This window comes from Anarrhichthys ocellatus, unplaced genomic scaffold, assembly GCF_004355925.1.
Source record: "Anarrhichthys ocellatus isolate YVR2014 unplaced genomic scaffold, GSC_Weel_1.0 scaffold9, whole genome shotgun sequence".
Classification (NCBI taxonomy): Eukaryota; Metazoa; Chordata; class Actinopteri; order Perciformes; family Anarhichadidae; genus Anarrhichthys; species Anarrhichthys ocellatus.
The window spans coordinates 10,987,233-10,999,665 of NW_022280039.1; the positions used below are offsets into that span (position 1 = coordinate 10,987,233).

The 12,433-nt window shown below is 41.4% G+C and overlaps 1 protein-coding gene across 16 annotated transcripts in view; it reads right to left on the reverse strand.

Annotated features, from left to right (window-relative positions):
• Positions 1 to 12,433, reverse strand: part of camk2b1 (calcium/calmodulin-dependent protein kinase (CaM kinase) II beta 1) — a 73,282-nt gene that overhangs the window by 22,257 nt on the left and 38,592 nt on the right. For 7 of the 16 annotated variants that reach the window (XM_031849546.1, XM_031849538.1, XM_031849544.1 and 4 more), the window contains exons 8-14: positions 12,186 to 12,269; positions 11,977 to 12,071; positions 10,946 to 11,068; positions 10,640 to 10,723; positions 9,192 to 9,234; positions 5,938 to 6,033; positions 407 to 444 (exon numbers count right to left, since the gene is read on the reverse strand). In XM_031849546.1, coding sequence (XP_031705406.1) covers positions 407 to 444; positions 5,938 to 6,033; positions 9,192 to 9,234; positions 10,640 to 10,723; positions 10,946 to 11,068; positions 11,977 to 12,071; positions 12,186 to 12,269 — 563 coding nt within the window. The remainder of the gene's footprint in view (positions 1 to 406; positions 445 to 5,937; positions 6,034 to 9,191; positions 9,235 to 10,639; positions 10,724 to 10,945; positions 11,069 to 11,976; positions 12,072 to 12,185; positions 12,270 to 12,433) is intronic. The other 9 variants (XM_031849549.1, XM_031849541.1, XM_031849548.1 and 6 more) reach the window with 2 other exon arrangements.

Here is a 12,433-nt window from a genome sequence, read left to right on the forward strand (position 1 = left end):
CACACACACACACACACACACACACACACACACACACACACACACACCCCCTGGCTTTTTACAAAACAAATCTGTGAGTTTCTCTTCACACACCCAAAATGGTGTGCCAAACTCAACAGAAGCCCTGACACAGACGTACACCATCTGAAAGCAAATCCACAATCTCCACATATATCCCAATAAATAACACATCCACTGGGATTATGACAAGACACACAATTAATGACAAACAAACACATTCAACCACAAAGAAAAGAGAGCGACAGAAGGCAAAGGATAAGGAAAGAATCAAATAGTGGTACAGAGAAAAAAACATCAGAGAAGAAGAAGAAGAAGAAGAGGCGTTTGTATCTCTGGCAGATTAAGCAAGAGGAGAGAGAAGTGGGAGACATGTGATGACCCTTACCTTGACATCTGCCTTTTTGTTGAGCAAGGACTTAGCTGCTGCAATCACAAACACAGGGGAAAACAACCAGTCAGAGGCGGAGATGAGCAGAAACAGAGAAGTAACAGCAACAACTATACGTTTCCTGTGATTCACAATATCTGCTACAGCTTTACACTACATTGAAGAGATTACATTTATTTGACTTTGTGAAATAATGTTCTTCATTGACCTCTGCAGTAAGTCTTTTGGCAAAGCAATGGCTCAGATAAAGTAGCCTTAGGCTAAAAGAGCAAGGGCACCTCAGCACCTTGATGATGAAGTGCCTAAACTTTGTTTTGCAATTGCAGCACTGTGACTTCAGGAAGTAAGAGCCAGGTTGTAAGACCATGATGTGCTGTGTTATCCACGTTTATTTTTCACTTCTGATGCTTTGCAGCCAACATACCTTCTAAAAACAACCCCCTGCCACAAATCAATACGGCATCAAGCTCATTATGCAGTCGCACGATCTTTGAAGATATTTAAAATCCCCACCCCTTCTACATAGGTGCATTAGAGTGGGCATTTACAGATCTAGCGAGGTACATCCTAAAGCTGTTTGATGCTAAAGGCCGAAGCTAGTTGGTCAGGTGGACAAGGAATTATTCCAGTGTTGCATCTCAACCTCTCAACAAAGACGTCCGTTGTTGTTGCCAGTGAAATAAAAATGTACTCCAACTCATTGTTCTCGTGCCAACATCCCCTCATGGTTGTGAGGAAGCCGAAAACAAAGATGGCTGCCCTGCCTGCGAATAAGCCCAGCCTTAAAGAACTCCGTGGGGGCCTTAAGGAGGATTAGACTTCCGTCTGCTCTCTAATGAAGGGTAATGAGGGAGGAGGGTAGGAGAGGAAGAATGATACTGCAGACACTGGTCCTCTGATGAGGGTAATACCCATAATCCCTTACAACAGTGAAAACGTCTGCAGGGCATCCATCACGACTGCACTGCTTCACGCAAAGCACGGAGAGCAAGGTGGTCCGATTGTATCAGATAGATGCACGTTCACCCAAAGGGGCCCAGGAAGAAGAGCCAGGCTCTCTGTCATTTTGAGTCAGCTGGCGGATGTGGACAGAGAATTAACATCAACAAGACCTCAGATCGGAAGCTTGGACGAGCAAATGTGCGTATTTCGACTGTTTAAAGAGTAGATACCAAAACTGCACTGGGAGACCTGTTGGTGCTGTCGAGCACCAACCAAACACACACACTACAAAAAGACCTCCGGCATACAGGAAGTGATGAGTTTTACATTTCCCATTTTGGATGATTATCTGTTTGGCTATTATAAGTCTAAAAGTTACAAACTATTTCTCTGTGGCTGTGTCTCTGTGATAGTAAATTGACCGCTGCCGGGATAATAGTTCAACAATTTCCTCTATCAGTAAAAGAAAAGAAACTTTGTCTATGAGCTAAACATATCCACAGGTCCTGATTAACTTGGAATATATTTTATTTTCAAGCAATAATTAGAGTGAATTGCACATTTTTTCTGATAAAACTTTAAATTATCTTTGTGAAATGTGACAAAAAGAACCATAGGCTAGATTAGCGCATTATATGGGAAGCTTTAAGTGGTAGACTTGAGAGTCTCCATCAGCATACACCAGATGTCACTGTTTTAGAGCATTAGTGAAAACACTGCATTACACCAAGAGCCAAAAAACAGGTTCGAATATGAGATCATTTGATGTCTTCCTATCTGAGAGGGTTTCTACATCAAGAATGAACAGCAATATGTTCTATAATAGTATGGCTATACATGATAAACTGAGTACACCAGCAACATCATTTGGGAGATGCTGGTGCCTATAACCTGTCACAAGTCCTAGACTCCTCCCCTCTCACTTACCTCCCTAGACGTAAGCCTTGCTGGGACTTTTTAAAGGGGCTGAGTGCAATTTCAAGTATAATCAGATGCAATCACATCAACAGCCTGCCAAGTTACATAAAACACTATTTCTGGTGGTCTGGGATTTTTTTTTCCTTTTCTCTCTCCCGCGTCCCTCTCTGAACATGAGACACAGCTCCTCTTCGAATTTCTCACTTTCGTTTCCAACCATGTTCCGAGCCAGCTACATTGAATTTTCAACAGAAGCTGAGTTCCATGAAAGCGTCCATTGGGCGGTGATTTCTTAGGAGGAACAGAGGTCCAATTCCAAGGAAGCCAATCAAAAGTCAAGTGAATTCCTGTCCCTTTCCTTTTAAATGATAATAAAAAAAAAAAAATAAATAAAAAAAATCACATTTTCCAAAGTGGACCTTTAAAGCTGTCACTTGTGACAGTGATCAACAACCAGCCACCTTATGTCTAAGATTCCCTCTTTAACTTTTCTGATCTAGTATTTCATGTCTGAAGTAAGGTTTGCACATTCAGCAGTCAAGGAAGGAGCAATAAGAAGTGATAAAGAAGCACTTCATGATCCGGAGGGATGCGAGAGTGGCATGAATGTGCATGGTTTATTGTTGTGTTGTTGTTCCTTCTTCCAAAAGGCTGCTTGTAACTGTGGAGAAGAAATGGGGTCAGAAGAGAGTCAAGTTCATTCTCGCGTACTCTCTGATGGCTCGGCAGATTAGGAGAGGATGTGAAAGGAGAGCAGAGAGGAAGAGTAAGGAGAAGATGAACGAACGGGATCACTGTGCTCCTTCCAAACACCACAGAGGCAAACTGGATCTTTAAAAAAAACAAAAACCTGCCATGTTGCTGAAAAAATGGCTTGGATTCCAGTGACGAAGAAAATCTCTGAGGGAAACCTGAAAAAATCAAAAAGATAGCGTAATTTAAACCGAAGGTGGAGAAGCAAGGGGCGCTCCTTACCTTGCCACAAATTACACATGAAGCAAAGAAGAGAGAGAAGGAGGAGATTAAAACAAAATCACCGCTACAAATCCCCACAAGATGCAGAACTGAGGGAGAGAAGCAAGGATGGGCTTGGATTCACATGAGTGACGTCTGGAAATACAATAAGCATTTGGAGTGCAAGAGTTACTTTTTCGACACATACACTGTTGCATGTTTAGGGCCATGACACATTTTAAAAGATGCATTTACCCTCCTCCTGCACAAGAATAGGGTGAGGTCTAATAGAAAGCGGTTGTACTTGTGTGTATGAATATGCAAGGTAGAGCGAGGCCTCCAGTAAACCAGTGAGGCAGAGTGAGGCTGATAGGGGGAGGCAGCCCACTATAAATATTTGATTGGAGCCTAGTGGCGGCTCTGGGACACAGAGAGGACTGTGGAGTCTCAGCGGGCCACAGAAACAAGGACACTGCCACTACTTCTGTCTCCTCAGCTCGATCCTTGACTGGCATGTGACGCTGTTTTTCGTTAATGCCTGCGGTTCATTTCTGCAAACCCAGAAAAAATTTGGGCTGGTTCACGTATATATCACAATGTCGTCCGAATCTACGGGTCTCGCACTTCACGGGTCAAATATTTGTGTTGCTGAAAGACACTGAAAAAAGACAAGACAAAAATGGCGCTGACATCATCCATAGGTCTCTGAAGGAATGTTTTTAAGCTCGTTATTGGGTCTATCAGCACTAAAATCCGACAAATAAACAGTATTTCTTTTTCAGAACTGCCACAATATACTGTAAAACCACAGACTTACTCAGACTAGCTCAGCTGACTGCTCAGGATGCAGATATTTTTCTGAAGAGGTGGCAAATCAAACCGCTTAAGGCGAGTAAATATTAGATTTACATTTGTCAGGGGGACAGAAATAAGGCCCGTGCTATATTACCGTGAGCAGCGTGTGATGGCAGCCTCCCTGAACTGTTGCGTCTCTCACGCATGTGGTGTCCTCAGACAGCGTTGCTGCTGTCAGCCCTTCTTTCTCTATGAGTTTGCCTTTCATAACGGCCAGAATGTTTAATTTCATTATAAATGTAATATGTATTTAGTTTAGACAGAAAAAGAAAGTTTTAGAAGCGTATCCTCATTCGTAAATAACAATCCATAATTAAAAGCCGATACTTGCTTAATTTATGGAGTCGTGCACGTCAATGCACTGCCCTGCAAATATTTAAAAATAAAAGCCTTGTGTTAACAAATGAAGGGATTCTGTCCACAAAAAGACGCTAGAGGGGATTTATTTTATAATGGAAACCAAATTTGATGAGCTAAATTACTTTTGTTCATATCCGAGACATGTTCTAAGGCTAACGACATCGAAACTGTAGTAATGTTACTGGTATGTCAATATGCTGCCAAAATTGAAAGAACATACATAAAAATATGAATTCGGAACTACATATACAGTGTGTGGACTATATGAGAGCTTCAGCTCAGCTCAGTCAGTGGGCTACTCTGGGATTTATAGTCGGATAGCCCCAATGCAAAAAGCCCAGCCGCGAATCTTCCACAGTGTTCACCATGCACCACAGTCCCTCCCCCCGTGTTGCAGCACATGCACCAGTCCAGTGCCCCATGCAGCATTCACCGGCAGCTCTTTTCCGTCCTTAAAGGGTGAACTTTCCAGTGTCATTGTCAGACAGAGAAAAGAAGAGAGAGTAGAAAGAAGAGTGAGAGAGTAAAGAAGAGTGAGGGGGAAAGAAGAGTGAAGGGGAAAAGTGAGATGTGAAAGTATGATGCTGGTGGAGTTATAGAAAAGTGAGTTGAGAGGCATCAGTGACCACCGGAGAGTTAGAAATGACAGATCATAGGAAAGCGAATGCGGTGAAATGGAGTGCTGATGTGAGAGGAAGAGAAAAAGTGAGAAGGATAAAAGAGAAACAGAGGGACAGGGGAGCGGTTTGGTTTGGTCGAGGCCATGCTTTGATGCTGCGTCGAGAGATGAAGATGATGATGACTAATATGGGTCAGTGGCGATGACAGAGCAGTGATGGGAACTGCACCCATCCTATCAGATCTCAGACAGGAGGTGACAGATGTGCTGATGTGGAAAATGACAGCATTAGCTGTGCTCCCATTCAAGTCCTTTACGAATTATGAATGATTATGAATGATGTTTTCCTTAATAAATATGTTTTGGAATAAATAGCAACAGAGGCACATTTGTCAAATAAGCTGTGAAGTAGGTTTGAAATTTTGGCTTTATCCACGATGAATTCCTACTGTCACTCTCTGCATCTATTGAGATTGGCCCATTAATGGTGTTTAGCAAATGCCTTACTTAGATAAGAACATATAATATGGCATATAACAGCTAAACAACACATTTACTAACAGTTGACATTGATTCCTCTTTTCTTATAAATGTATTTAAGATTGAAAAACACTTAATTTAATTATTGTCTTAACTCTGACTGTGCATAAACCCTGCTAGATAGTAAGATGGAAACATAGCTAATATGCAGCAGGTGATTGAGTAAATGGGAGATGTAGTGAGTGACGTGGTCAGCCATCATGCTCTGAGCTCCCATGCTGAGGAAGGAAAGAGGGAGGAGGCAGAGAAGAACAAAAGAGGGGAAATACAAGAAGGGGAAAAGACAGGAGCAGAGCAGGGGGAGAGGAGTGGCATGCCCATGGGTGAGCCACTACGCTACCTTGTTCCATCAGCCCTGCGGTGGTGCTGGCGGCTGCAGCCACCGCTGCTGCTGCCGCAGTGACAGAGGCTGGAGCAGTGGTCTGTCTGCTGCCCACTGTTAAGAGTCCAACAGCCAGTCACGCATGGAGAAAAAGAGTTAAAGGTAAATGGTAAACAAGAAAGGGGTGAATGAGGAGGTATAACAATTGAGAAGTGGACACAGCAGGTAGGTGGGCATGATGATGTGAAAAGAAAGAAAAGGTGACGGCGGAGACAAACAGGCCTCATCAGTTGAGAAGAAGAGGGAATAATTCATACACACAAACCACTGACAGTATTTGGCAGTGACACAAAATAATCTGCTGCTCTGCCAAAAGGATCATCAGAGAACAATGTCAGGGAGAGACGAAAAAAACAACTCAACTTTCATATGAGAATCTTTGATGCTTTCATTTCGTCCAAATGTATCCCCGATAACAGCGTTGGTGTGAGGATGATGATGATGATGCAGAGCGACTGTCAGCAACATTTAAAATGTATAACAGGCTGTTTTATTTATAATTGGAGGTAAGTTATATTGTAATATAAATAACACATTGGTGGTTTCACTGAGGACATAAACTGTAGGGAAGGGATATACAATTCTACAATTTAAAACCCTTAATCTGAACCTGAACTTCATCCTGTGGTACAAAATACTACAAGACATGTGGAGGGAAATGCACCTCCTCTTTGTCAGCGCACTGATGTGTAAAGTGCATGATTCATAATATATGATGACAATATAGTAAGCCGTTGTGTAAAGCACTGATGTAGATTTATGTGTTGATGTAAATCAAGGGCGGATTATGAGACAATGGGCCCAGACATGCAAAAGGCCTCAGGCCTCATCACCTCTCCGACATAGGAATAAGATACACAGACTTTATAGTTTAGCTTCTTTTTGTTGTTGTGTGTCCCTTTGTAGTTGTTATGTGTCTGTACATGAAGAAATGTTCAGGTCTTTTGTGTCTCTTTGTTATTGTTTTGGTCTTTTTGTAGTAGTTCTGCATCTCATTGTAGTTGTTTTGTGTCTCTTTTGGGTCATTGTGATTAACTTTGTGGTCTCTTTGTGTCTCACTGTTTTGCATTCTTTTGTAGTGTTTTTGTCTCTTTGCAGTCATTTTTTGTTTCTTTGTGGTGAGTTAGAGTCTCATCGAGTGACACTTTGTACTTGAATGCCAGAAGGGCCCCTGTCACTTTGGGGCCCTGGGCCTGTGCCCAGTAGGCCCGTTCAGTAATCCATCCATGGATGTAATGTGCTTTCTGTTACTGAAGGTCTGCTTCTTTTTTTTTTTTACTTTTCGTTGTTTCTCATTCACCTAATGGCCTCACACTCAGAATGGAGAGCTGCTTCCAAAAGAAGTGGAAAGAGAGGGAGAAGGAAACAGGAGTTGAAGAAGGTGACACAGCAAAGCTGTGAGTGAGTGGGTGTTCGAACCATTTCCCATTTCAAAGCTTACAGTGTCAAGAGTAGCCGCTGTGAGTCATGTTTACTGAAGCAGCATGCTTGCGCACATACACACCAACATCATCACTCGCATCTATATTTGTAAAATACACACATATTGTACATGAACAAAGGAGCCTCAGAGGGTGGGATTTCATTAAAACAAAATGTGTTAAATTTTAACAATTATCAAGGAACTGCTCTGAATTCTTCCCGTCAAACCATTACCATGATTTACCCCGGAAAATACATCAAAGACAAAAGTCATTCATTCATATGAAGCTTACAAATTAGCTTCATCCAAGCCCGGCTGAACGTTCCTCCACACAAACCCTGACATCTTGTTTTAAACTGAATTGTTTTGGGGGTTTTTTCCAATTTAATTTCACTGACCGCAACAGTGCTGAAAATGCCTCATTATGTGAAGTTTTTTTTGTTGAGAAGTACAGAAATCTTTGGATCTCACTGTCTATGTATTAAATTAGGAAAACATAAGAAAGTAATTTGTGAAAATATCTCTGAGGCAGGACAGAACATTCGATATTGTCTATCTTGGATTATAGCAGAGGTTTATAATACATGTAAAGCTTCAAGGAAGTCTATCTATTACAGATATATACATAAATACAAGGACACAGACACAAACACAGCTTGCTGAGCAATTTCAGTGTTTCCCACTGTTGTACTGTGGCAGTTTAGCGTGGTGCAAAAGACACATCCCACCGTCGCTTAATTATTTTCAAAACACTTCCACTTCAGGTTCACGAGCTGAACTTTTACACAGTGAGGACATTTAGAGCAGTGGTGGGTATGAAAGTGTGTTCAGTATATTCTTTAGCTCAAACACGATGAGAGCATTGGAGAAACAAGGGAATGGTGTTAGAAGTAAGCTAAATAACGCAAATCTAGAACTCTTCTTTGCCATTTAGCTATCGTGAATCTTACAGCTTTTGAGTCACAAATATAAACTATCATCTCACTGAACTGATTATACTTTTATTTGGAATTTTTTTCCACATAAATTCATTTAACAGCTATTTTGTTAAAGTCCCAGAGAAACGGAAGTTAGAGCATCTTTACTGTGATGTAATTCACAGTGAAACAGAATATTTCAGCAGCGTGCAGTTACAAGAGGGATTCAAATCATAGCCTTCGCATTTGATTGGACCGATAAAAAGTGTGCAGGATTAGGTACTGAGTATTTTTACATACATTTGGCAAATAACAAGAGATAATATTAAAATCAACTCAGGGACACAGGCTTAAAACTGAGAACATGTTTTCTTTTTGGGATTTTAAGTACAATGGTCGTATTACCTTAGAAAAACAAATACGTGAATAAAGCAAAAGGGAAACACTGAAGTTGCACCAAAATGAAATGACAATGTGACAGACTTTACATAAATATATATCTCTTTGGTCAAGGGAGACAAATGCTGTTTGTCACTGAGTTACTGTATATTTACTGTTTTCAGTGTTTTAAAGGAACAAGCCACCATTTGTCAGAGTAGGACATCTAAAGGAAACAACTGATATTTAAATAGGATAAGTCAGGTTTTGGGTGAAGTATTCCTCCAAAATGGTGGCATGTTCTTTAGAACCAAACTGACTTGCTTATATTCAACACATATTTTAATCCCCCTCGGTATTTAAGTACTCAAATATAGCAATAAGACTGGCATGCAGACAATACAATCCCTACATTGAGTGATGTTTGGTTCACTGATAGGATGGTAGATTTACAGTCATGAGGGATACAACAAGTATCTACAGGCAACACTTACCAGAGAAATTTCGAGAAACCAGCATGGTAGTAAGAATGGCCCCCTGAAAGGAAAAACAAAAAAGAAGTTCAATTTAAACCACTTAAACTAGTAATGTAAAAATGTTTCCCTTTTTATACAAATATACAACATGTTGCCAACTTCTGACTGATTCAATCAATATCCAGATGATTAAAGCTTGCTTTTCTAAACCCGAAACAAAGACGGATCTTTCCTTGGAAAAATTCGGACTCACAGCAGGTGAAACTTAAACTCCATTAAGATAAAATCCAAAGAAAAAAGTGCACTGAAAAAGTATGATCGACACAATGAGAGAGAGAGAGAGAGAGAGAGAGAGAGAGAGAGAGAGCATTTTTTTTCTCTGGAGAGATCATTTATAACTTTTTAAATGGCTATTAAAATGGTACTGAATTGGAAATCGAGCAGGGAATTTAAGAGCTGTGGAGGTTGATAATATACTTCATACCTGAACAGAGATGCCACTCTATCAAAACCAAAAAACAAAGGCGGTGCATAAACTAGCACAAGTGGGTGTCTTTTTTCCTGCTCAATGGTAGATATCGTTTCTTCGAATACATTTCCTTGTATTTGATATCTGAGGCACAGCTCATTTTCTGTCCCCACGTTCTGTCCGTTTTATGTTTTCATATAATTCCTAAGTCAAAATAAGTTTGGGAATATATACTGCATGAGGCACGTACAAGGCCTCTAGCTGATTTTGTCTTCTACATGAATGTCATTTTTTGTGTCTTTCGATATTCAAAAGATGATTTTTTATTTTTGGATTTGCCTATCAAATAATGTGGAATTCATGTGCACATAACAACATTGGCTGGTAACTTTTCTTTTATCTAAATAAAGTGGGTTAACTGATTCCCTGCCTGTGAATGTTGCTTACTGTATGCTTTGATGAATTAAGAATGAATTGTTTCTCTTGTTTACTAGTGAATGTCTAACCTTGCCATTGTCCATTTCTTTCTAAGTGTGAAAAGCCATTGGTTCATGCTGATGGCATGTTGGTTGAACGGTCCAACATTGGCCTGCAGCCACCTGCTTTTCTGCTTCCAGTTCACCCATGTGCTGGTATTTGAGCCATGCCAAGACTGGCCAAAAGCAGCAGGGTTAACGGTGGCACGCAACAACGGCTAAGCTGTTGTATCCACACACAACGTCAGCAATAAATCAGTGAAGAAGGGAAACTATGCATGGAGGACAGGTCTGGATCTAAAGTCTTACTGGCTTTTCAAATGGCCGCAGCGCCAGAGTCGGGAGAGAAAGCGCCATCTACATGTAACAATTTTTTTTACATTTTATACTTTAGGCCAGGAATTGATAGATCACAAACAGAATTATTGAAGAATAAAGTTGAGGAAGAGATTATTTTATCCTGTACAGGCGCTTATTAGAGGGAGAGGGAGATGTGGGAGAGGGTGAGCATCCGAACACACCTTGAGTTTCCTCCTGGCGTTGAATTTCTTCAGGCACTCCACGGTCTCCTGTCTGTGCATCATAGACGCCACTGTGGACCGTTGCTGGAAGAAGGAAGGAGACAATGAGGAGGTGATGAGGAGGACAAACAAAGGTTTAGGAAGAGGAGGAAGAAAAAGACAAGAAGATGTCAGTTAATAAAGGTGTTTGTGTCTGCGGTGATCCAACCACTTGTTTGTCAGAGTTAGATGCGTTTTCTGTGTGTGCAGAAGCTGTGTGAAAAATAGCTGCTGTCTGCTTGTATATCTCAAGCAGGCGACACTTACGCAGACCCATGGGTGCTTGAGGGCCTCCTGGGCAGTGATCCTCTTGGCTGGGTTGATGGTAAGCATCTGGTTGATCAGGTTTTTGGCCTCTGGGGTGACTGTGTCCCACTCTGGGGAAGGAAACTAAAGGGGACAAACAGAACCACGTCTTAACATCCAGCTATTAGTTGATTAATTACTGATTGATTCTTCGATTTAAAAGAATACATTTAATTCATAATAATTTCTAAGATGCAAGTTCAAATCTTCATTTGCCCTCAAAATTCTAATGATTAATCTACACTGTAACATTTTCAATCATATATTAAATGTGTTAAACTCTACAAAGTACCTAATGACAAATACAAAAATCTAAAGAATACATATTTTCATGCCTACATGTATTTTGAAAACAGTCAGTAAAACTTTATTTCACACTGTGACGGTTAAAGAGTGGAATTAATCTGCAGTTCACATGCATGCCGAACCGTGAGGGGGGTATCCGTACGGATCACAGATCAACAATGGTCCTTTAAAAATAAAAAAGTGAACTGATTTATTGGCTGGATAGTTTTACAGTAGTCATATGCAGAGAGGGAGAGACTATCAAACAACATAGGTAGCAGGTCAGATATGAACCCAGGCTGTCGCCAGTTCGTGTAACTTCAACATGATCGCCACTGAGAACCCCCTGTGGGAGTGTTTCTCAACAATATCAGAAGGCCAGGCCGAGCACAGTCCCAAGCATTTTGTTAAGGAAATCTAAGCCCATGCGGTCATGTTGTGTTTAGGCATAAATGTCGAGGTCTGTGTCCTATGAGCCCAGAATCCCTGCCAGAGAATCAGTCAGCCTCTCTCTCTCTTTCTCTATTTGGCATGGACTTGGATGTGATCTAAGGTGAGGCTCCCTCTCTTGCACCCCCTGAAATATGAATGAGGTGACTGAGTTACGTAACTGCTGCCAAAGAGGAACGAGGGCGCTTGGAGGAGAGGGGGAGGGCATTACAGCAGGAGGGGAGAAATGAGAGAGCAAGAGAGCAGAGGAGACTCACATCGTACGCCCCGGCCTTGATCTGCTGGTACAGCTTGTGCTGGTCCTCGTCCCAGAAAGGAGGGTAACCCACCAGCAGGATGTAGAGGATCACCCCTGAGACACACGGACACACACAGAAAATGGTAAATTTGTTAGAAAATGTCCTATCTAGGAAATGCCATGTGTGTGTTTAGTGTGTGAATGATTGCGTCTCTCTGCACAACTCACCGCAGGCCCAGATGTCCACAGGTTTGCCATATGCCTCCTTCCTCAATACCTCAGGGGACAGGTACCCCGGTGTGCCAGCGAAACCTGCATTAAACACACACACACACACACACACACACACACACACACACACACACACACGCAGGTTTGATTGACATGCTCAAGGCAACAGATTTTGTATCTGCTACCCTTGGATCGTCTAGTATGGAAAGCAAGATAATCTTCTGTAAACTAAGACCTGGTGTCAG